At 45.5% G+C, this 22,060-nt stretch overlaps 1 protein-coding gene across 2 annotated transcripts in view; it reads left to right on the top strand.

Moving 5' to 3' along the window:
- Nucleotides 1–22,060, top strand: part of TPP2 (tripeptidyl peptidase 2) — a 635,278-nt gene that overhangs the window by 522,897 nt on the left and 90,321 nt on the right. For both annotated transcript variants that reach the window (XM_069204557.1, XM_069204556.1), the window contains one exon: nt 17,131–17,261. In XM_069204557.1, the coding sequence (XP_069060658.1) occupies nt 17,131–17,261 (131 nt within the window). The remainder of the gene's footprint in view (nt 1–17,130; nt 17,262–22,060) is intronic.

A 22,060-nucleotide genomic window follows, 5' to 3' on the forward strand; every position in this document is an offset into this window, starting at 1 on the left:
TCTGTGTTTATTCCCCTTCTTTTTGTTTAAGTCCAGTTGTGATTGTTGTGGCCGGCAAGTGAAATGCCTAGATAACCAAGATGTTTGGACCTGATTCACATTCATATTATAATAAAAAAAAGTCCTCTCAATTTGGTATTCCTACTTTTTTAACCTTGCACATCAGCCAGTCCTGGCTGTGTGATTACAACTATTTAAAAACATAATTGGAACTTTTAACTTTCTCCAAAATATGTTAAGACTGGAACTAGAACAGTAAATAAGCCTCCAAGGCAATTTAGTGAGAGTGGTCTTTTCACCATATATTCTAGAATTTGGGCTAAGAGTATTACATTTGCCTTTCTTGTGTCCATTAAACCCTTTTCTACCCAGAGGGTGCAACTGAAATCAAGAAGTTTCTGGTTAAAGCATCAAATTGAAAGGCAGATCCATACTTATAACTTCCCCCATTGTGTGAGCACTATCTTACAGAAAATCCAATTGTTTAATTGTCTTTAGTAAATAGCTCTTTCTCTCGTAATCTAGAGTGTTTTCCATTACCACTCAGCTCTAAATCCCACCCTGCAGCTTGTATATGGCAGATGCAAGTGCATTTGCTTGTGAAATGTCTAGTTAAAGGATTGTTTCCTGTCAGATACCCCTTTCATCAAATCTAATGCCTTATTACAACATTGTTCATTATCTTAATCAGAATATTTTGTTTACAAGGATGAGAACTGGAGGTGGTCAGTACTGTTTGCCACTTCATAAAAGATTTGTGAAGATTTTACAATGTAAACCTTATTCTACATTCGTGTCCTGTGTATCATTCTTTACATACGACTGAAGACACTCCCCCTTGAACATGTAATGCACAAAAAAACAGATAAGCAATAAGGAATTTTAATTTTCCTTCATTAGCTGTAACACTAGACAAAATGGCCACTTTGTCCCATGGTCCTTTCAGATAAAGTAGGGGCAAACCAACTGCTTGGTTTTTCTGCTGCAGTGGCAAGGATTCCAAAACAGTTCTCTTTTTATTCAGCATTTCTACTATGCCGTATTTTTCAATGTCAGAAGAATATCTAACGTGTGTTTCTCTTTTCTTTGAAAAGAGGCATTCCAGTATTCCTGTTTCTATTGAAGTGTTTCTCTACTTGCCTCGTCTGATGGGTACTTCTGTCTGCAGATTTCTCTCCTTGTGAATATCCACAGGCACCTGATTGGATCAATAAAATTCAAAGCAGTGCATTATGTGCAAGCAGGTGATGTTGTGTGGCTTCTCGTTGACACCATTCTACTATAATAGTGACAAACGGAGCCACATATTGGCATCACCCACAGATATAGGTGCTTTCTGAAATCCGTGCCTTTCTTTCTGCTCCTTCAGATGAGGATCATGAGCACTGCTTTTTTCATTTGTGAAGATAATTTTTCCCATCACATTTCCTAGTGTGTTTGGAATGTCACGCCTTACAGCTACAGGGTTTAAGCCTTTCTAGGGATTGACGCAAAGAGATGTCTGACAGATCCTGACGAGGTGTGCCTTTCACACTTGGGTTCTTTGGACGACCTTAAGGCCTGCGACAACTGTGCCCAAATGAACCTGAAAACCACCTGAGATCACAAGGTAAACCTCTGCTTGGAAGTATTGGAAGGTTTCTTGCTAGTCGTGCTGCAAGTGTAAGTCAAGAGTGCAGATCCATTCTTGAAGTCTTTCCCTGGGCTACTCTTCATCTCGGTCGAAGTCTCCAGGTGAATCAAAGAAGAAACACCAGGAGTCCAGGCGGGACGTAACTCTTCCCTACACTCTTTGGAGAAGGCACCTCCATATGTGGAGAGTGAGTGGTGGCAGTTTAGCCTTTTCGATTTCCCTCCTGAGGTTACTGATGTCATGATACCAGGCCATGCTGTGGGCACAGTTAAAGATTGCCTGTCAGCACTTTCAGCCTTTTTATGTTTGTCACACAAACAGTCTTTGTTCAGTGCTGCCTGTTCTTGCCACTCACTCACTCACTCACTCTCTCTCCCGTTCTGTCTTTGATTCCCATGCACCTGAGTTTCTAGAACGATCAGTGAAGTTGTAGCATACTGCACATCTTTGGCATGCATCTGGTTCCCTCTGGCTCACCAGTGGGCCCCAAAGATATGCAGGGTCCTTCAGACAGATTAGCACTGTGACAAAATCCGCACAAGTTGTTCATCAATATTGGCACAGGTGCCTCTGACGCCGGAGGAGGACCTCCAGTTCCTTGGTCTGTCCGACCAGCTTCAGCGTGACCATGACTAGGTATTCATGGGTCACTGCCTATTTTGATCCCATTGGGCTTGAATACAATCCCACTGTTTCACATCCATACACAAACATTTTAATCAGCTTTTTGTCTCAGGCTCAAATAAGAACCATCTCTATGGCGATGACTATGGAAAGGACTTTGGAACTTGCCCCTCCTTTTGATGCAGATGTTTCGCACATGGAATTACACAAAGCCAGTGAATTTGGCAAGTGGGCAAACACTAGTTTGTTTTCCCCACCAATCCAGCAACAAAGGAGAGTACTTTCTTCACTTCAGAGCTGCTGAGGTCCTTGATCTTCACTTCCAGACTAGGGAGTTCAAAACCAGTGCCTGCACAGTGGTCCTATAGCCCGTCTGACTCTGACCTAACCTCTAATAAAGCCCTTACTGACAAGCTATTGAGCGCTTTGGCTAAGCCATGCTTTGGGCCCCCATGCAACCGACAAGTTGCCCATCACAGTAGACCTGCTTCTGGTGGCCCAGATGTTTTCACCCAGCATCCAACACCCATGATCTTAATAGTACATGCTTCCACCAATAAAGTAAATCCTAAAGCTTTTCCAACCATTTCCCTTGGCAGGAAGTTGACACTTCTGGCAGTCTTGCCTTGAGTACATTGGAAGTCAGTTAATGCGAGCTGCTGACTGGAGCACTCTGGGACATGGTGGGTGAGATCCTACCTGTGGTCCCCGAAGACCTGCAATCCTTACTAGCCCAAATTATTCAAGATAGTCGGTTTGCAGCCATATTCATCATCCACTTTTCATTTGTCCAGAAGAGACATAAGGGATTATTTAGAGTTTGGTGGATACAGGGCAGCCACCAAATATTGGCATATTTTTTGCCTGTCCTGTTAAAATTTTATATGCATATTTATAGTTTTTGATGGATGCAGGACATCTTCTGAATTGGTGTCACTCCTTCTCCCCCTTTAGACATTCTGTGTTACATCTCTCAACATCAATCCCATTGGAAATGTGTTATGTTACTCATTTATATGTCACAAGTGTGGCCCCACAATGCTTCTTTGTCTGAGTAGTCATGTGCTGAAGGGTGTATGGTTCATCTGAATGGTTGCAGGCTGGAACAAGCGTGCAAAGTCTGATCACAAACAGGTTGGCATTTGTATGAATGATGTGATGAGTGTGTGTGGTTGAAGGGTATGTGAGATAGAATCAGCATTATGTGTTGTGAATGAGTCTCCAACAATTGCTCCTGCTTTTGTGGCTAGCTGAGTTGCTTCGGTGTGCTTCTTTCCAGAAGAGAGGGAAAAGGATAGAATGTATTCAAACCTACTTTAAATAGGTACCATGTAAATGTTTACAGCTGGCTTATTGTAGCCAACTACCTTTGTTTACTTTAAAGTCCTAAACCATCAGGATGCCTTGATGTTTGGTAATGGTATTAGAAAATCATTAATCTGGCAGGAGCTTGTACGTAATTTCACTAAGCTTGTTCTGGCATCTATGGATATGTGTGTGTGTGTGTGTGTGTGTGTGTGTGTGTGTGTGTGTGTGTGTGTTGATAATTATTATTCTGTTACTTCTGATAGATAGCTGAGCTAAATACACTCCAGATGGTTAAGAACAGTTGAAATATTTAGTAAATCTTGATGATCGGTGTTGGAGGAAGGCTGACAGGAGCTATTTGATAGACAATAATTAATGATAATTGTGCCTTCCAGCGATGGGAATGTGGCACCTTTTTAGCTAATTGAGAAGGGGAAGATTTCCTTGATTCACTAGCGGTTTGATATTGATATTGGCCAGCAAAGATGCATTTAGCCAGACATCTAGTCCAGCATTATCATTGCAAGAGCTTTCAGTGAAGAGGATGCAGGAACTAGAATTTAGGGAAGTGCATCAACCAAGCTTAGGATCACAAACCAGTGGGTTATAGTGCTTTAAGATTTTTCGTAATGCTAGTATATAATAATATGCACTAGTATATTGTGAAATTATAAATTGGTGTTCAGGGTGTGAGATGTTGCTTTTGAGGTAATAACCTTTCCTAGTACTGGTGTAATGGAAATACTGTCTAGGCCCATTTGCCACATTTACAAAGCATCTGTGAAGCTTGGTAAGGTACGCAGATGCAAGAGGAATATTTTTATTTGACCTATAAACCTAATGGCTAGTTAAGTGAGAACTTAACCATACTTTCCAGGTTGTTTCACCTGCAGTATAGGATTTTCAGGGACTTTAATGGACCTGCCTTCATTAGGGCTCCCCTTCCTCTGCAGAATTATGAGCTACTGGCGTCAGACCCCTCCTTTCTTTGAGAGACTACACCCCATTAAGCCTGGTAGTATCTACAACTGTTACAATACCTTGTGTTCAAGGCACCACCTCTACAAAGAACAACGTGGACTCAATAGAAAACTGTGAAAGACTTTGGCATTAACACATTCCTTTTCAAATAGAATGGAGAATTGAGGAATTTCTTGGACAGACTCATTGGTTTCCTAACGAGGGGGTTTAGAGATGACCTTTGTAGGAAGTTGGCTCTGTATATACTATCTCAAAGTGAGAGATAGTGTGCACAGAGTCCAAGGGTTCCCCATAGATGTTGATAGTGTCAAAATTAGATAATACAAATGCTCTATTTTGAGGTAGTGTGGTCGAGCAGTAGGCTTATCAGAGGGTAGTGTTAAACAGTTGTTGTACACACACAGGCAATAAATGAGAACACACACTCGAAGACTTAACTCCAGGCCAAAAGGTTTTTATATAGAAAAATATGATTTTCTTAATTTATTTTAGAACCACAAGATTCAAGTTTTAGGGAAGTACATAAATTGTAGGGTACTTCACACAGGTAAGTATAGAACTTTGATTTAAAACAGTAGTGTACACAGTTTTGGCAAAATGGCAATAAGCTATTTTCAAACTGGACACAGTGCAGAAATCAACAGTTCCTGGGGAGGAAAGTATTGGTTAGTTTCTCAGATAAGTAAAGCACTTACAAGTTCAGCCTCCTGGGCATAGGCAGCCCACAGTTGGGTGTTCAAGGTAACTCCAAAGCCCCAGCACCAGCAACACAGTGCCAGTCAGGTGCAGAGGTCAGAGGAGGGCCCAAACATCATAGGTGCCTATGGAGAACAGGGGTGCTCTGGTTCCAGTCTGCTAGCAGGTAAGTACCTGCGTCCTCTGGTAGCAGACCGGGGGGAGGGGTTTGCAGAGCACTGGGGGACACACACTCAAGCACACAAAACACACCCTCAGCTGCACAGGGGCGGCCGGGAGCAATGTGCAAAGTAGGTGTCTGGTTTTCTGTAGAGAACAATGGAGGGACTCTGGGGGTCACTCTGGTGATGCAGGCAGGGCACAGGGGGGATTTTCGGGCCAGCCACCAATTGGGCTAGTATGAGGGCTGCCTGCTGGTCACTCCTGCACTGGTAGGTGGTTCCTCTTGGTCCTGGGGGCTGCGGGTGCAGTGCTTGGTCCACACGTCTGGTTCCTTTGTTACCAGTCAGTCGCAGTCAGGGGGAGCCTCTGGATCCTCTCTGCAGGCGTCGCTGTAGGGGTGCTGGGAGGTCGACTCAGGGTGTCCAGTTTGTTGGAGTCGCCTGGGGGTCCTCTCTGCAGTGTTGGTTCTCCTGAACTCGAGCCGGGGGTGTCGGGTGCAGTGTGTGAAAACTCGCGCTTCTGGTGGGAAGTTAGAGTCTCTTTAAAGCTGCTTGCTTTGTTGTTTGTGGACAGAGCCGCTGTCCTTGGGAGGTTCTTGGTCCTTTAGGTGCAGGTCAGTCCTCTGAGTCCTCAGAGGTCGCTGGTCCCGCTGGATTCGTCGCTGTGCAGGTTCTTTGAGTCTGGAGACAGGCCGGTAGGGCTGGGGATAAGTCAGTTGTCGTCTCTGCGGGGCTTTCAGGTCGGCAGTCCTTCTTTCTTCAGGTTGCAGGAATCTGATTTCCTGGGTTCAGGGTCGCCCCTAAATACTGAATTTAGAGGTGTGTTTATGTCTGGGGGGGCAGTAGCCAATGGCTACTGTCTAGAGGGTGGCTTCACCCTCTTTGTGCCTCCTCCCTGAGGGGAGGGGGGCACATCCCTATTCCTTTTGGGGGAATCCTCCAAAATCAAGATGGAGGATTTCCTAAGGCAGGGGGTCACCTCAGCTCAGGACACCTTAGGGGCTGTCCGGACTGGTGGGTGACTCCTCCTTGTTTTTCTCATTATCTCCTCCGGACTTGCAGCCAAAAGTGAGGGTTGGGCATCTCCACTAGCTGGGATGCCCTGGGGTGCTGTAACAACAGGCTTGAGCCTTTGAGGCTCACCACCAGGTTTTACAGTTCCTTCAGGGGGAGGTGAGAAGCAGGCTTTGTTCCTGGCCACAGAGTGACAAAGTCTAGACACCCGTCTGGTTGTGGCAGGCTGGCAGAAACTGGTCAGCCTAACACTGGTGTTTGGACTGGTATACAGGGGGCATCTCTAAGATACCCTCTGAGTGCATTTTTCAGTCCCACATTGGCATCAGTGTGGATTTATTGTTCTGGGAAGTTTGAAAACAGACTTCCCAGATTTCATTGTAGCCATTATGGAAGTGTGGAGTTTGTGTTTGACAAACTCCCAGACCATATACTCTTTATGGCTACCCTGCACTTACCATGTCTAAGGTTTGGCTTAGACACTGCAGGGGCATAGTGCTCATGCAACTATGCCCTCACCTGTGGTATAGTGCACTGTGCCTTAGGGCTGTAAGGCCTGTTAGAGGGGTGACTTACTTATGCCACAGGCAGTGGATTGAGGGCATGGCACTCTGAGGAGAGTGCCATGTCGACTTAGTCATGATCTCCCCACGAGCACACACAAGCTGTGAGGCAGTGTGCATGTGCTGAGTGAGGGGTCCCCAGGGTGGCATAACACATGCTGCAGCCCTTGGAGACCTTCCCTGGCCACAGGGCCCTTGGTACCAGGGGTACCAGTTACAAGGGACCTAACTGTGTGCCATGGGTGTGCCAATTGTGAGAACAGTGGTTCATTTTTAGTAAAAAAAAATAAAAAAACACTGGTGCTGGGGCCTGGTTAGCAGGATCCCAGCACACTTCTTAGTCAAGTCAGCATCAATATCAGGCAAAAAGTGGGGGGTAACTGCAACAAAACAAAGAGTCATTTTCCTACCACCTTCAAGAGATTTAGGAGCCTTTTGCATCCATGATCTAAGGCTCATGTGCCAAGCCTGAACTCCTTTATCTCAGTCGGCAGCACAGCCCCCGGGGGGGTGGGGGAATTTTTTCCAATGCTCTCTTCTCCTGGCAGAGGATAGATGAAGAAAATTGAGTGGTAGCTATTGTGAGGAATGAATACAAAAAGTGCCTCTTTTTTCTCAACCAAGGTTGTACCAGACATGTGGAAACTCCTTCTCCTAGTCCCGCTGGTGCAGTAAGTTCAGTCCCTTATTCAGCTGTATGCACTGGATCATGTCCTCAAACTGAAGAGAACAGGCATTTGTTTCTGTACCTCTTAGTAAAGAAGTGACTACGTTTGGAATATCAATTGTGACCTAAGGTACCAGTGGATAACCAGTCTAAGCTCCTTATGTTCTTCTATACTGTGATATACATGTAGGAGTATTCCTTCAGTCTGGTTTATCCTGTCTTTATTGTATAGCATATAGTTCTGCTACCCTGATTTCCCTTTCCCATAGCGTTCTGAAGGGGATAAAAGGCAACATAATGTATGAAACTCTAGAAATAGCTCTGGTGGATCGGATTTACAAGTAGGGATGTACAAGATTCACAGGAAGCTCTTGAGGTTTTTAATAGGGACCTCCCACTACCAGTACAGAGTTCTCTCTTTCAGGCTCATGTTAGACCGTCAAGTATGGCAGTGGAAGTGGTGACTGTAGGGCACAAGAGCATCATATTGTATTTGTACCTAAATAACTAGCTGCAGAAACTCAAATAGGTACCAAACCTTGAACAGGAACTTCAGTCAACACTAAATTATCTGTACCTCTTTATTTATTGTTTGGATTTTCGAAATCCACAAAGTATCAGCTCATGACCCACAGTTTGTGAAACCCTGATCTGCACAAATGAAGATTTGGCTCCAAAGGAAGAACACAGCTGCTAGTGGTCAGACAGGTCTGCAGGATGCTTTCATCTTTTGACATTGTACCCATCAACAGGCTGCCCATGCGTTCTCCTCAAGAGTGTCTGTAGGGCGACTCGTCCCAATAAACAGAGGCCATCTCAGAAAACCTTTTACCTACTGTATCTGTGATTAAAGATTGCTTAGAAAGTCTGAGACAATTATTACCTCCAGTTAGGAAGCCTTCTCTCTGACATTTGAACATTGTCCTCGCTAAACCTTTTGGTCGTCCTTTTCAAACCATGTACAAATCTGATCTGCAACATTTGTCATGGAAATTGTATATGCTTGTTATTGCCACCTTTACCAGGAAGATAAAGAATGCGATTCAAGCTCTGTGCATGGACGAATCGTGTTTCTTTTTCCATCACATTAGTGTATCCTTTAGTTCTCACCCCTCCTCCATTGTTTCCTAAAGTTGCGTTGGCACTAGACCTCACTCGTATTTCCCTTAAATTTATTTTTCAAGGCCATTCTTCAGCATTAACAGCTGTACTTGCATTGCATGTTAGAGAGCTGAAATTATATTTTGAAAAAAACAAAAGATGTAAGACAGCCAGGATAGAACAGCTATTTGTTATGTGTCTGTCCAGACCTCTCGTATGCACCCTTTAAAAGAGAAGTAACTAAAGAACACTGTTCCTATACAGCTCCTTGGAGTTAAAACTGCAGTGCCCAAATGTATATTCCCTGTGTGAAATGTTCATGAGCACATGTTCTATCATAAGAGTTTGTGCATCAGTGCAGCAGAGGAGCCCTGGTAGAGCTGGACTTTCTGGATCCTCTGACACCGTGTGGAGTAAGATCCTCAGAGGCTTTCCACCATTTTGCATGGCCCTCCACACTGAGAAACAGCCTCTGCATCAAGAACTGCTCATGGCATTGATAATCAGTTCTTAAATAGGTCTTAAAATCGAATAAGATCCCCTTGGAACAAAGACCGTTGTTTTTATTGAGGTGGACCTTTGTGGATACAGGCCTTGAGGTTGATATGGCGGAGTACCGTGACAGTAGTGCCAGAAAACCACAGGATGCTGACCTACAGTCCATGACTTAAAATTGTTTCTCCGAACTGAACTATGAGGGCTGAAGGGCAGCTTCCCTGAAGACCATATCACTAAGCGCGATGCAACATGTAAAAAGACTGGTGGACTCCACTGAGCTAGCACACTACAGCAGTGAGATGGGATAACTGTGCCGTCAGAGGGCAACAACCTTAGAGTGCACACCCTGAGGTGGAGGTGCCAATATGCTAGGGTCTCGAGTGGCAGCTGTTCCAGTGAGGTGTGCTGTGGGAGGATTACACCACTGCAGGGCTTCTCCGCCTAATGATCATATTGCATGGAACCATAGAGCCAATATGTTCAGCAAAACTAGGATGTATATATTGACCAGGAATTTTAGATGGATTTTATTGCCTCGTTCAGTTCCGGTAGCGTAGGGTGATGGAAATTCTAACTTTGTTACAGATATTACATGCCCTAAACCAAAAGCCCCCACCCCAGCCACCCAGTCTCTAAGGCCTCTGTAGTCTTCTCTAGTTGGGTCTTACAGAATCCACACCCTCACAACTGCTAATCTGTAATCAAAACTATTTTTATATGACACCCCAAGCTTAATGTGAAAGTATTGCTGGTTAGGCAACTATAAAGTTTCACATGGTTACTGATGGCTTCAGACGGCACAGGGCATTGTGATCAATTCTGTACTGACCCTTGTTTGCATTTTCCAATAAAATGCAGTAAGGTTGGTTGGGTAAAAAGGAAGCTAAGTATTATATTCTTCAGGCACCTCATGCCAGCACAGTAAAATATTCTCAGCCTCCATTTCTTACAAATCTCCTAGCTCCTTTTGTGGAAGAATGAGTTGCTGTTCTATTCAATATTTAGTCTCTTCATCATTCAGGAGACACCAAAATAGTTAGAATGACTAGCAGTCGTGCTGCATGCTGAAATTTGAGATGTTCTTTAGATTCCTTAAAGCAACAATGCACTTTTTTCCCCAGTAGGTTGTGTGCTTCTGGAAACTATTTCCTTTCATTGTTTCTCTTTTAATAGAGAGGGTACAATGGGATTTGAATGGCAATGCTGCTATATATGATTTTTAAAGACACTTTCATTTCTTGTAGACTTTCCTTTTGCTGCGATGTATTGTTTTTTGGGGTTCATAATTGTCTATCTCCTTACTAAAAAAAAGTATTCTAGATTTCCCCACATGCCCTGGAATATTCAATATTCCAACGATTTATGAAGAGTCTCATGGTGGAGAAGAGGTGTTACAGGTTAATGCCTTTCTTCTCGCGTCATAGCTTCCATGTTAGCGTTTTGTTCCATCTGATAGAGACATTTAGCCGCAGATTCCTTACCTTTGAATTTCCCCAGGTGTCAGACTGGAGTCAGAGGATTTTTCGTGACCATACCCCTGTGTGCCAGTAGGAGGCGTCATTTGGTTCTGAGTGGGAATGTCGAAGTGATGTCGCAGTCACCTGTATGTGCCACCTCGGCACACAGGCGTCAGTTCTTTTCTTTCCACACCAGTTAGCATTGATCCGGGAATAGCTACGGTTTAACAGAATTTTTTGGGCGTTTTGTCTAAATGTTTTGGAGTTTGTTGCGTATGTCTTCAAGGAAGACGCGGTTTCAGCTGTGGTGCCTGTCAAGTTATCATGTCGAGTACAGACCCCCAATTGGTCTGTTTGTGGTGTCTCGAGCACGACCACGACTCCAACTCTGCTCTGACTGCTGGCCCACAGCACCAAAGGCTTTGAGGGAGTGATCCCTGAATCTGCTAGCAGTCCGGACACTCAGGAAAGACGCACTAAAAATATAAGAAGACAAAGCGTACTTCTACTTGTCCATCAGCCGACACGATGAGTAAGGAACATCAGCTTTCCAGGCACGGTTCTGCGGAGCCATCGACTGGGTTGACTTTGCGCATCCCCGTGTGGTCTTGTCTGCTCTAGACCAGGGAGACTGGATGGTAGCTTTGGACTTGCAGGACATGTGTAGGAAGCTGGCTCTGTATATACTGTATCAAAATGAGATATAGTGTGCACAGAGTCCAGGGGGTTCCCCAAGAGGCTTGACAGAGGCAATAATAGTTAATACTAATACTCTATTTGTGGTAGTGTGGTCGAGCAGTTAGGCTGATCAGCGGGTAGTGTTAAGCATTTGTTGTGTACACACAAGTAATAAGTGAAAACACACAATGCCTTAAGAGGCCAATAGGTGTTATATAGAAAAATATCAGTTTGTTAATTTATTATTAGAACCACAAGGTTTAGATTGCAGGTAAGTACATTCAGTGAAAGGTACTTTGCATAGGTATAGTTACAATTTTTAATCAAAACAGTAATGTACCCAGTTTTTCATAAATGGCAATAAGCTCTTTTAAAAGTGGGCACTGTGCAATTTACAACAGTTCCTGGGAGAGGTAAGTACAGTTTAGTTATTATGGTAAGTAACGTACAAGTTCTGTCTCCGGGGCATGGGTAGCCCACCGTTCGGGGTTCAAGTCAATTCCAAACACCCAGCACCAGAAACACGGGGCCGGTCAGGTGCAGAGGTCAAAGAGGAGCCAAAATAACATGGGCGTCTATGGAGATAGAGGGTGCCCCGGTTTCGGTCTGCTGACAGGTAAGTACCTGTGCCCTTAGAGGGCAGATCTGGGGGGTTTGGTGGAGCACTGGGAGGGCCCCAAGTAGGCACACAACACACACCCTCAGCGGCACAGGGGCGGCCGGGTTCAGTGGACAAACAGAGCATGGGGTGTACAATAGGTTTCAATGGAGGAACCTGGGTGTCACTCAGACGCTGCAGGCAGGGCACGGAGGCTTCTTGGGCAGCCACCAACTGGGCACTGGTGAGGGCTGCCTGCTGGTCACTGCTACACGAGTGGTTGGTTTCTGACAGGCCTGAGGCTGCGGGTGCAGTTCTTCTCCAGGCGTAGGATATCTTTGTCCTGGGCAGTCACGGTCGGGGTGGTCCTTGAAATTCCCTCTGCAGGCGTCGTCGAGGGGGTGCAGGGAGGTCAGCCCAGCCCAGGGTGGACATGTTGTCGGAGTCGCCTGGGGATCCTCTCTGGGTCGTTGGTTTCTCTGGACACTGGCCAGGGGTCTCAGGTGCAGAGTGTTGGGGACTCACGCTTCTGGAGTGAGGTGGAAGTCCCTTTAAAGATGGTTTCTTCTTTCTTGGTTGGACAGGACCGCTGTCCACTGGAGTTCTTGATCCTTCTTAGGTGCAGGGCAGTCCTCTGAGTTGGCAGAGGTCGCTGGGCCCACAGAATGCGTCGCTGGTGCAGGTTCTCTGAAGTAGAAGACAGGCCGGTAGGGCTGGGGCCAAAGCAGTTGTCGTCTTCCTTCTTCTCTGCGGGGTTTATGAGCTAAGCAGTCTTTCTTTGCAGGTCATCAGGAATCTAAAATCCTGGGTTCAGGGTCACCACAAAATACTAAATTTAGGGGTGTGTTAGGGTCACAGGGCAGTAGCCAATGGCTACTGTGCTTGAGGGTGGCTACGCCCTCCTTGTGCTCCCTCCCTTTGGGGAGGGGAGCACATCTGTATCCCTATTGGGCTAAAACCTCCCAAACAAGATGGAGGACCTTCCAAGAAGGGGGTCACTTCAGCTAAGGTCACTTTAGGGGTAGACCTGGCTGAGGGAGTGACTCCTCCTTGGTTTTCTCATTATTTCCCTGGACTTGCTGCCAAAAGTGGTGGCTGTGTCCGGGGGCGGGCATCTCCACTAGCTGGAGTGCCCTGGGGCACTGTAACACCAGGATTGAGCCTTTGAGGCTCACCACCAGGTGTTACAGTTCCTGCAGGGGGAGGTGTGAAGCACCTCCACTCAGGACAGGTTTTGTTTCTGACCACAGAGTGCACAAAGGCACTCACCCCATGTGGTCAAACTCGTCTGGAAGTGGCAGGGTGGCACAGACCGGTCAGTCACACACTAACAGTAGGGATGGCATACAGGGGACATCTCTAAGATGCCCTCTGTGTGCATTTCTCAATAAATCCCACACCGGAATCAGTGTGGGTTTATTGTGCTGAGAGGTTTGACACCAAACTTCTCAGTATTCAGTGTAGCCATTAGGGAACTGTGGAGTTAGTTTTTGACAAACTCTCAGACCATATACTCAGAATGGCTACAGTGCACTTAAAATGTCTAAGAATTGACTTAGACACTGTAGAGGCATAGTGCTCATGCAGCTATGCCCTCACCTGTGGTATAGTGCACCGTGCCTTAGGGCTGTAAGGCCTGTTAGAGGGGTGACTTACCTATGCCACAGGCAGTGGGTTGAGGGCATGGCACTCTGAGGGGAGTGCCATGTCGACTTAGTCTTTTTCTCCCGACCAGCACACACAAGCTGTGAGGCAGTGTGCATGTCCTGAGTGAGGGGACCCCAGGGAGGCATAATACATGCTGCAGCCTCATCGAAACCTTCCCTGGCCACAGGGCCCTTGGTACCAGGGGTACCTTTTACAAGGGACTTAACTGTGGGCCAGCGCTATGCCATTTGTGGAAACAAAGGTACAGTTTTAGGGAATGAACCCTGGTGCTGGGGCCTGGTTAGCAGGGTCCCAGCACACTTTCAATCAAAGCTGGCATCAACAAAAGGCAAAATGTTAGGGTGGAGCCATGCCAACAGTGGCATTTTCCTACAGCTTGTTTTCCGTATTGCCATCCTGCCTGCCCACAGACGTTTCCTGCGGTTTATGGTAGGCCACAAGCACTTTCAGTTCACCGTGCCCCCCTTTGTCTTTACCAGCGGCCATTGGGTGTTCACCAAAGTGATGGTCGTGGCTCATCTGCGGAGATCAGGGGTACCACTTTCCCCTATCTCGACGATCGTCCTAGTCTTTTTGTCTCCCACCTCTAGACTACGGTGGACCTCCTGCATTTACTCCGCGTCACTATAAATGTGCCAAAGTTGCATCTGACTCCTTCTCAGATGCTCCTTTTCATCCGAGTTATTCTGGAACAGTGCAGTGTCAGGCTTATCCTCCAGAGCAGTTAGTCCAGAATATTCAGGCTATGATACCAATGTTTAGCCTTTATCCTAGAGATTGGTGAGAAAAACTGAGGCTGCTGGGCTTCATGCCCTTCAACATCCTGCTAGTAACTGATGCCAGATGGCATATGCTGGCTTTGCAGTAGGACCTGAATTCCCAGTGGATGCAGCATCAGGGGAATCTCTCCCACTTGGTCTTGGAGGGAACTGCAAAAGATCTACAGTGGTGGCTAACGAACTGCGATTGGGTCAGAGTCAGACCCCTCTTCCCTACTCCAACCAGATCTCATAGTAGGGACTGATGCGTCTTTCCTGGGATGTTATAGCCATCTTAATGAGATGGAGATCAGAGGACTCTGGTCTCTGGCAGAATCAGTACTCCCTCTCAACTTACTGGAGCTCCTGGCAATCCAACTGCCATTGAAAGCCTTCCTATCCTCCATCAAAGGAAATCTAGTGCAGGTCTTCACTGACAACAACACTGCCAATTGGTACTGCAACAAACAGGACGTGGTCAGGTCGTGGATCCTTTGTCAAGAGGCCCTGTGTCTCTGGACATGGCTGGAACAACAAGGCATATTCCTGGTGGCTCAACATCTGGCAGTTTCTCTGAATGCCAGAGCTGCCAAACTCAGCCACCAGTACCAGCGGATCACTAGTGGTGTCTCTATCCAGATGTGGTGCAAGGTCTGTTTCAGCAGTGGGGAGAGCTTTGGTTAGTTTTGTTCTTCTCGGAAGAGAATGCCTAATGTCATCAGTTTTGCACGTTGGAGTTTCCAAGGCAGCTGTCTCTCAGATGCTTTTTATCTCGACTGGAGCTCAGGCCTCCTGTATGCCTTCCCACCCATACCATTCCTGCACAAACTTCTCAAGAAGATCAGGAACAGCCAGGTCCAAGTCATCCTTGTGGCTCCGGACTTGGCATGGAGAATCTGGTATCCCGAGCTTCTGCTCCAATCAGGTTACCCCTTCGGGGGGATCTTCTGTCCCAGCAGCAGGGGAGGGTCCTCCATTTGAACCTGTCCTCTCTCCTCCTCCTTGCGTGGAGACAGTTGACAGCCTTCAACATTCTTCCCAAAGTCTGTGATGTTATTCTGGCGGCCCTCCACCAAGATGGTGTATGCCTGCCGATGGCAAAAATATGTAAATTATTGTACAGAAAAGTCTATTGACCCTCTTTCAGCCTGTCTCTCGGATATTCTTCTTTTAACTCTTACCTTTGCCTTGCAGGGCTCTGCTCTGGGTATTCGTAAGGGCTATATTTCTGCTGTGTCTGCCTTCCTGGGGCTGTCTGATCAAGCCTCTCTAATTCCCCTATTGTAAATAGATTTCTTAAAGGACGTGTATATTTGTTTACCCCTTCACCATTCATTATGCCTCAATGGGACCACAGTTTGGTTCTCACCTACCTAACGTGTGCTCCCTTTGAGCCTCTGCATAATTTTCCCCTCCGGCTGCTTACCATCAAGACAGATTTTCAAGTGGCATTAACATCTTACTGGAGGGTGAGTGAGCTGCATACTTTGTCATCCACTCATCCATTCCTGTCTGTTTTCCCAGACAAACTGGTGCTTCTCAAAAGGGCCTTTTTCCTCCTGAAAGTGATGACTTAATTCATTGTGGGCCAGTCATTCACCCTGCCCACCTTTTACGCTCCTCCACATCCTTCTAAAGAAGAGGAGTGACTCTACCGTCTGGACCCAAAAAGAGTGTTGTTCTACCTTGACCATACCAAAGGGTTCCAGGTGGAAAACCAACTCTTTGTTGGGTATGTTGGATTCAAGAAAGGTCAGGCAGTACAGAAGCAAACCATTTCATACTGAGACATTCTCTGTATAAAGATCTGGTTCCCGTGCGCCAAAAAGCAGCCTCCAGAGGACTTGATGAGCGCCCATTCCAACAGAGGAAAAGCTGCGACCACTAAGTTAGCACGTGGAATCCCATTCCTGGGCATCCTGCACATGCTGCCTGGACAGTCAGGCCCACAGGGAAAGGCATTTCACCCGTTAGGTCCTGCAAGACTTCTTAGATCAAAAACTTTGTCCACAACCCACTGATGGTGACGGTATTGTGTGGGTGTCTATTCAGAGGTATGGAATCTGTGGCTAGATGTCTCTATTGGATGAACAAGTTACTTACCTTTGATAATGCATTATCTGGTAGAGACAATATCTAGCTGCAGGTTCCTTACCAATCTGCCTATCCCGCCCTGCTCTGTAGACAAATTTCTAGGGTTAAGGATGACCCCTTTCAGGACCCTAGTTTGGACACACCGATGTCAGTGCACTTCATGGCTCCTGGCCCGGAAAGTCATGAAAAGTAACTGACATACGCGTGGTGCATATATAGGTAACCGTGACATCACTTGGTGCGTACGACATCAACAGCGCTATGCAGAACCGAACGAAGCCACCCACCATCGTGCAGGGGTACTGCTCTCAAAAAAATTTCAGATCCAGTCTGACACGTGGAGAAATACAAAGGTAAGGAATGTGCGGCTAGATATTGTCTCTGCCAAATAGTGCATTACGAAGGTAAGTAACTTGTTCTTTAACTGCCTCTTTAACTGATTCGATGAGAACACTCAAACATATTGTAAATAAAAGTTAGTGTTTATTGGGAAAATACATTTTTATGTCCCTCATCCAAATATGTTTTGTAAGTTGACAAAACTGAAAAATTGCTGCATTTTTATAACTGAGAAATACTGATTTACATGTCTTTTTGTGTGTTTCATCTTGGATTTTATATTTTCTCACAGGAAAGAATGACCAGACTAAATGAAATCATTGAAGCTTCAAATGATGTTATCTCAAGAATTGACCAAACTGCATTAGCAGTTTATGCTGCCATGAAGACCGATCCTAGGCCAGATGCTACTACCATAAAAAAGTACCTAACCAGTAAATAGTTTTTCTTGCATCCCTTTTTTGTATAGTGATGGTGTTGATAGTTGGTTTGATACCTATAGGAAAAGAGGTGTAATATGCTATGTCCCAAAAATTCAGTGCTACTGTGTGTTTATACTTAAAATTGTGTATTTAAGTCATATGTCATTCATTAAAAACCTGTTAGATGGTGATGGGTGTATAATATTTCTGTGAAAATCTCTGCCAATTTGGTAGAGGCTTATCCCTACTGATGGTGACCTAACTGATAACTTGAGGTTCACTTCATTCTGTGGTTCAACAAATTCTATTTTTGAAACTCATATGCTGGTTGTTCTTTTCAGAGCACCTTGCCTTATTTACCATTGTGTTTCTGTTCACCAGAAAACTGCAATTGTACCTTTAAATTGTTACTCGTTAAAATGTTTACATCAAGCCTAGGCAGCACGCAAGTGCTGTTACTTGACATGTTGAAATCTTCATCTGTGGGCTTGCAACAGTCCCGTCACTTTCCTTTGTTCTTTGGCCTGCCTTTCAAATTTCCCTTGAGGTCGTAGGTAACTGCTTTATGTTGGTCCCGACTTGGGGCTACTTTGTTACCGCCTTAGATACTGACCCTGTTACATGGATTATTGCACAATCAGCCATATAACTTAGCGGGGTGCATTGCTTTTTTTCTTTTTCCTCTCCGCTTCGCACTGCTTGCCCATGTTTTCTTCCTCTTCCTTGTTATGGGTATGCTGCTGTTTCTTTGTGGTGGTCTGAGCATTTTACATGAGAACTTGAAGTTTCCTATACAGCGAACTTGATTGGAAGATTGCTTTACATGACTCTTTGAAGTTTTATATAGTGCAACCTCATAATTTTTATTTTTTTTCAAACCGCATATTACTCTTGTCTCCCCTCCCCCATAACCTGAATGCACAGCGTAAAACTTTGCTCAAAATGGGCGCTGCGCTTCATTTTTCAGCATGGTGCCCGAAAGTCATTGGTGATGTGTTGAATTCAAGATTGCAGGGTGCAGTACCTTATGTGGCCAAAAGAGGTCCCGACAGCCTGTGGTACTGCACCTTTTCCCTGCTTTGTGCATAATAGAAGAGTGAATGTTGCAGGTTTTTTCACCCAGCATATTATAAGTGTAAAAGCGTTAATGTAACCATGTTGTTACTCCCTACATGTCACATGCTTTACTTACATAACGGTAACGTCCTGGGCAGCACCGCCCAGGTGTACAGGACATAACCGTTAAGTCCAGCAAGGGGCCCATGGGGGAAGCGCTCCCCCCCGGGGGCCTGGCACCCCCCGCCCCTGGGCAGGGATGGAAGGGGTTTCGCTTCCCCTTCCTCCCCACTGACCCACCCCACCCCCGTGGCGTCTGATGATGTCCGTGCGTGATTGCGCGCTGACCACATCAGAAGCTGCCCCCACTGCGAGGATTGGTGGAGAAATGCAAAAGCATTTCAACTCCGATCACGTGGAGGGGGCAAGAGAGGCATGAAAGGAGAGGAATGGCCTTTCCTCTCCTTTCATCTCTCTCTCTGCATTTCTGTAGAAATGCCACTAGACACCAGAGATTTTTTTTATTTATTTTAATTATTATTATTATTAATATTATTATTATTATTTTTTTTATATCACAAGGGCTGCTCCCCAGGGGGCAATTAATTTTTAGGCCATTTCTGCCCCCGGGGGGCAGAAACTGCTAGACACCAGGGACCTTTTTTTGTTTTGTTTTTTGTTGTTTTATGTATGTGGAGAGAGACCCCTTACGCAAGGGTCGCTCCCTTGGGGGCAAATGTACTTTTAGGCCATTTCTGCCCCCCCATAGAGGCAGATTGGCCTATATTTCTGCCCAAGGGGGGGCAGAAACCACTAGACACCAAGGATTGGTATGTGTGTATTTTGTTTGGGGTGGCAGCCCATTGGGCAAGGGTAACTCCCCATGGGGGCACATTAATGTTGGCCATGTCTTGCGCCCCCCCCAATCCCGGGGCAGATCAGCCTAATTCTGGAAGGCCCATCTGCCCCCAAGGGGGGCATTAAGCCGACCAGGGAAGATTATTTTTCCAAAATAAGAGGGTGGGGGGTATGGCCATACCCCCACCCCAAATAAATGGGGCTAAAATTGTTCTGCTGGGCAGGTGGGCAGATTGGGCAATTACCCCAGATCCACTCCCTGGGAGGGGTAGAAAAATGCCATGGAATAAAAAAAATAAAAAATAAATTGTGGGGTGGTGGCTACCACCAACTAGTATGGGCCTGGTTATGCCACCACCCCAACTGCAGGGGGGTAACAGTCTTTCAGCTCTCCCCCGCACACTAAAACATCTTATCCCATGGCAAGTAAGAGGACATTTGATTATTTTGGGTTTTGGTTTTACATTTGGGCCATGAGAGCTTGGCTAACTCTCAAAATCGTCCCACTTGGAATGGTGAGGGCTGCACTTTTTGGATTTTGGGACACTGCCATGTAGAAAAGTCCACAACACCTAGATACATCTGAAAACTAAACACCTGAGTGATTCCAGGGTGGTGTGCTTCACATGCACCCCACACCATTTTCTTACTCGCAATGCCCTGCAAACCTCCAACTTTGCTGGAAATCACACATTTTTCACACATTTCTGTGATGGAACCTTCCGGAATCTGAGGATTCCACAGAATTCCTACCACCCAGCATTGTCTCCTCTCTACCGATAAAAATTCTGCTGCACTTGTCAGCTTAAAAATGTTTTTTTTTTTCAAACTGCCCTTTTGGACCTGCTTTGGTTCCCCCTCTTGACCCACCTACACAAGTGAGGTATCATTTTTACCGAGAGACTGAGGGGAACGTTGGTGGTAGGAAATTTGTCCCAGTGCAGTGATCCTACACAGAAATGTGGGAAAAATTTGATTTTATTTTTTTAGCTAAATTTGAGGTTTGCTGAGGATTCTGGGTAAGAAAACATTGGGGGATCCACGCAAGTCACACCTCCCTGGACTCACTTGGGTCTCTAGTTTTCAGAAATGTCTGGGCTTGGTAGGTTTCCCTAGATGGCTGCTGAGCCCAGGACAAAAAACGCAGGTGCGCCCCCCCAAAAAAAAAACAGGTAGTTTTGTATTTGATCATTTTTGATGTGTCCAGATAGTGTTTTGGGCCATTTCCTGTTGTGGGTGCTAGGCCTACCCACACAAGTGAGGTACCCTTTTTTATCAGGAGACTTGGGGGAATGCTGGGTGGAAGGACATTTTTGGCTCCTCTCAGATTCCTGAACTTTCTGTCACCAAAATGTGAGAAGAAAGTGTTTTTTTAGCCAAATTTTGGGGTTTGCAAAGGATTCTGGGTAACAGAACCTGGCGAGAGCCCCACAAGTCACCCCATCTCAGATTCCCCTAGGTGTCTAGTTTTCAAATATGTGCAGGTTTGGTAGGTTTCCTTGGGTGCCGGCTGAGCTAGAGGCCAAAATCCACAGCTACACACTTTCCAAAAAACAGCTCTGTTTTCTTTGGGAAAATGTGGTGTGTCCACATAGTGTTTTGGGGCATTTCCTGTCGCGGGCACTAGGCCTACCCACACAAGTGAGGTACCATTTATATCAGGAGACTTGGTGGAACGCTGGGTGGAAGGAAATTTGTGGCTCCTCTCTGATTCCAGAACTTTCTGTCACCAAAATGTGAGGAAAAAGTGTTTTTTTTTTTGGGGGGGGGGAGGGGGTTTGGCCACATTTTAAGGTTTGCAAAGGATTCTGGGTAACAGAACCTGGTGAGAGCCCCACAAGTCACCCCATCTTGGATTCCCCTAGGTGTCTAGTTTACAAAAATGTGCAGGTTTGGTAGGTTTCCCTAAGTGCCAGCTGAGCTACAGGCCAAAACCTACAGCTAGGAACTTTGCAAAAAACACGTCAGATTTCAGTGTGAAAATGTGATATGGCCATGTTATGTTTCCTGCCGCGAACATTAGGCCTCCCCATGCAAGTGAGGTACTATTTTTATCGGGAGACCTGGGGGAACACAGAATAGCAAAACAAGTGTTATTGCCCCTTGTCTTTCTCTACTTTTTTTCCTTCCAAATGTAAGACATTGTGTAAAAAAGAAGTCTATTTGAGAAATCCCCTGTAATTCACATGCTAGTATGTGCTCCCCGTAATTTAGAGATGTGCAGATAACCACTGCTTCTCAACACCTTATCTTGTGCCCATATTTGGAAATACAAAGGTTTTCTTGATATCTATTTTTCACTCTTTATATTTCAGCAAATGAATTGCTGTATACCTGGTATAGAATAAAAACCCATTGCAAGGTGTGGCTCAGTTATTGGCTCTGGGTACCTAGGGTTCTTGATGAACCTACCCTATATATGCCCGCAACCAGAAAAGTCCAGCAGACGTAACGGTATATTGCTTTAAAAAATCTGGCATTGCAGGAAAAAGTTACAGAGTAAAACGTTGAGAAAAATTGCTGTTTTTTTAACCTCAATTTCAATATTATTTTTTATTTCAGCTGTTACTTTCTGTAGGAAAACCTTGTAGGATCTACACAAATTATACCTTTCTGAATTCAGAATTTTATCTACTTTTCAGAAATGTTTCTCTCTCTGGGTGCCAGCATTGGTTTCACACCCATTTCTATCACTAACGGGAAGGAGGCTGAAAGCACAAAAAATAGTGAAAATGGTGTATGCCCCAGTAAAATGCCAAAATTGTGTTGAAAAATGGGTTTTCTGATTCAAGTCTTGCCTGTTCCTGAAGGCTGGGAAGCTGGTAATTTTAGCACAGCAAACCCTTTGTTGATGCCATTTTTTTTTTTTTAAACGAAATTTTCTCT

The sequence above is a fragment of the Pleurodeles waltl genome, chromosome 8 (assembly GCF_031143425.1).
Source record: "Pleurodeles waltl isolate 20211129_DDA chromosome 8, aPleWal1.hap1.20221129, whole genome shotgun sequence".
Lineage (NCBI taxonomy): Eukaryota > Metazoa > Chordata > Amphibia > Caudata > Salamandridae > Pleurodeles > Pleurodeles waltl.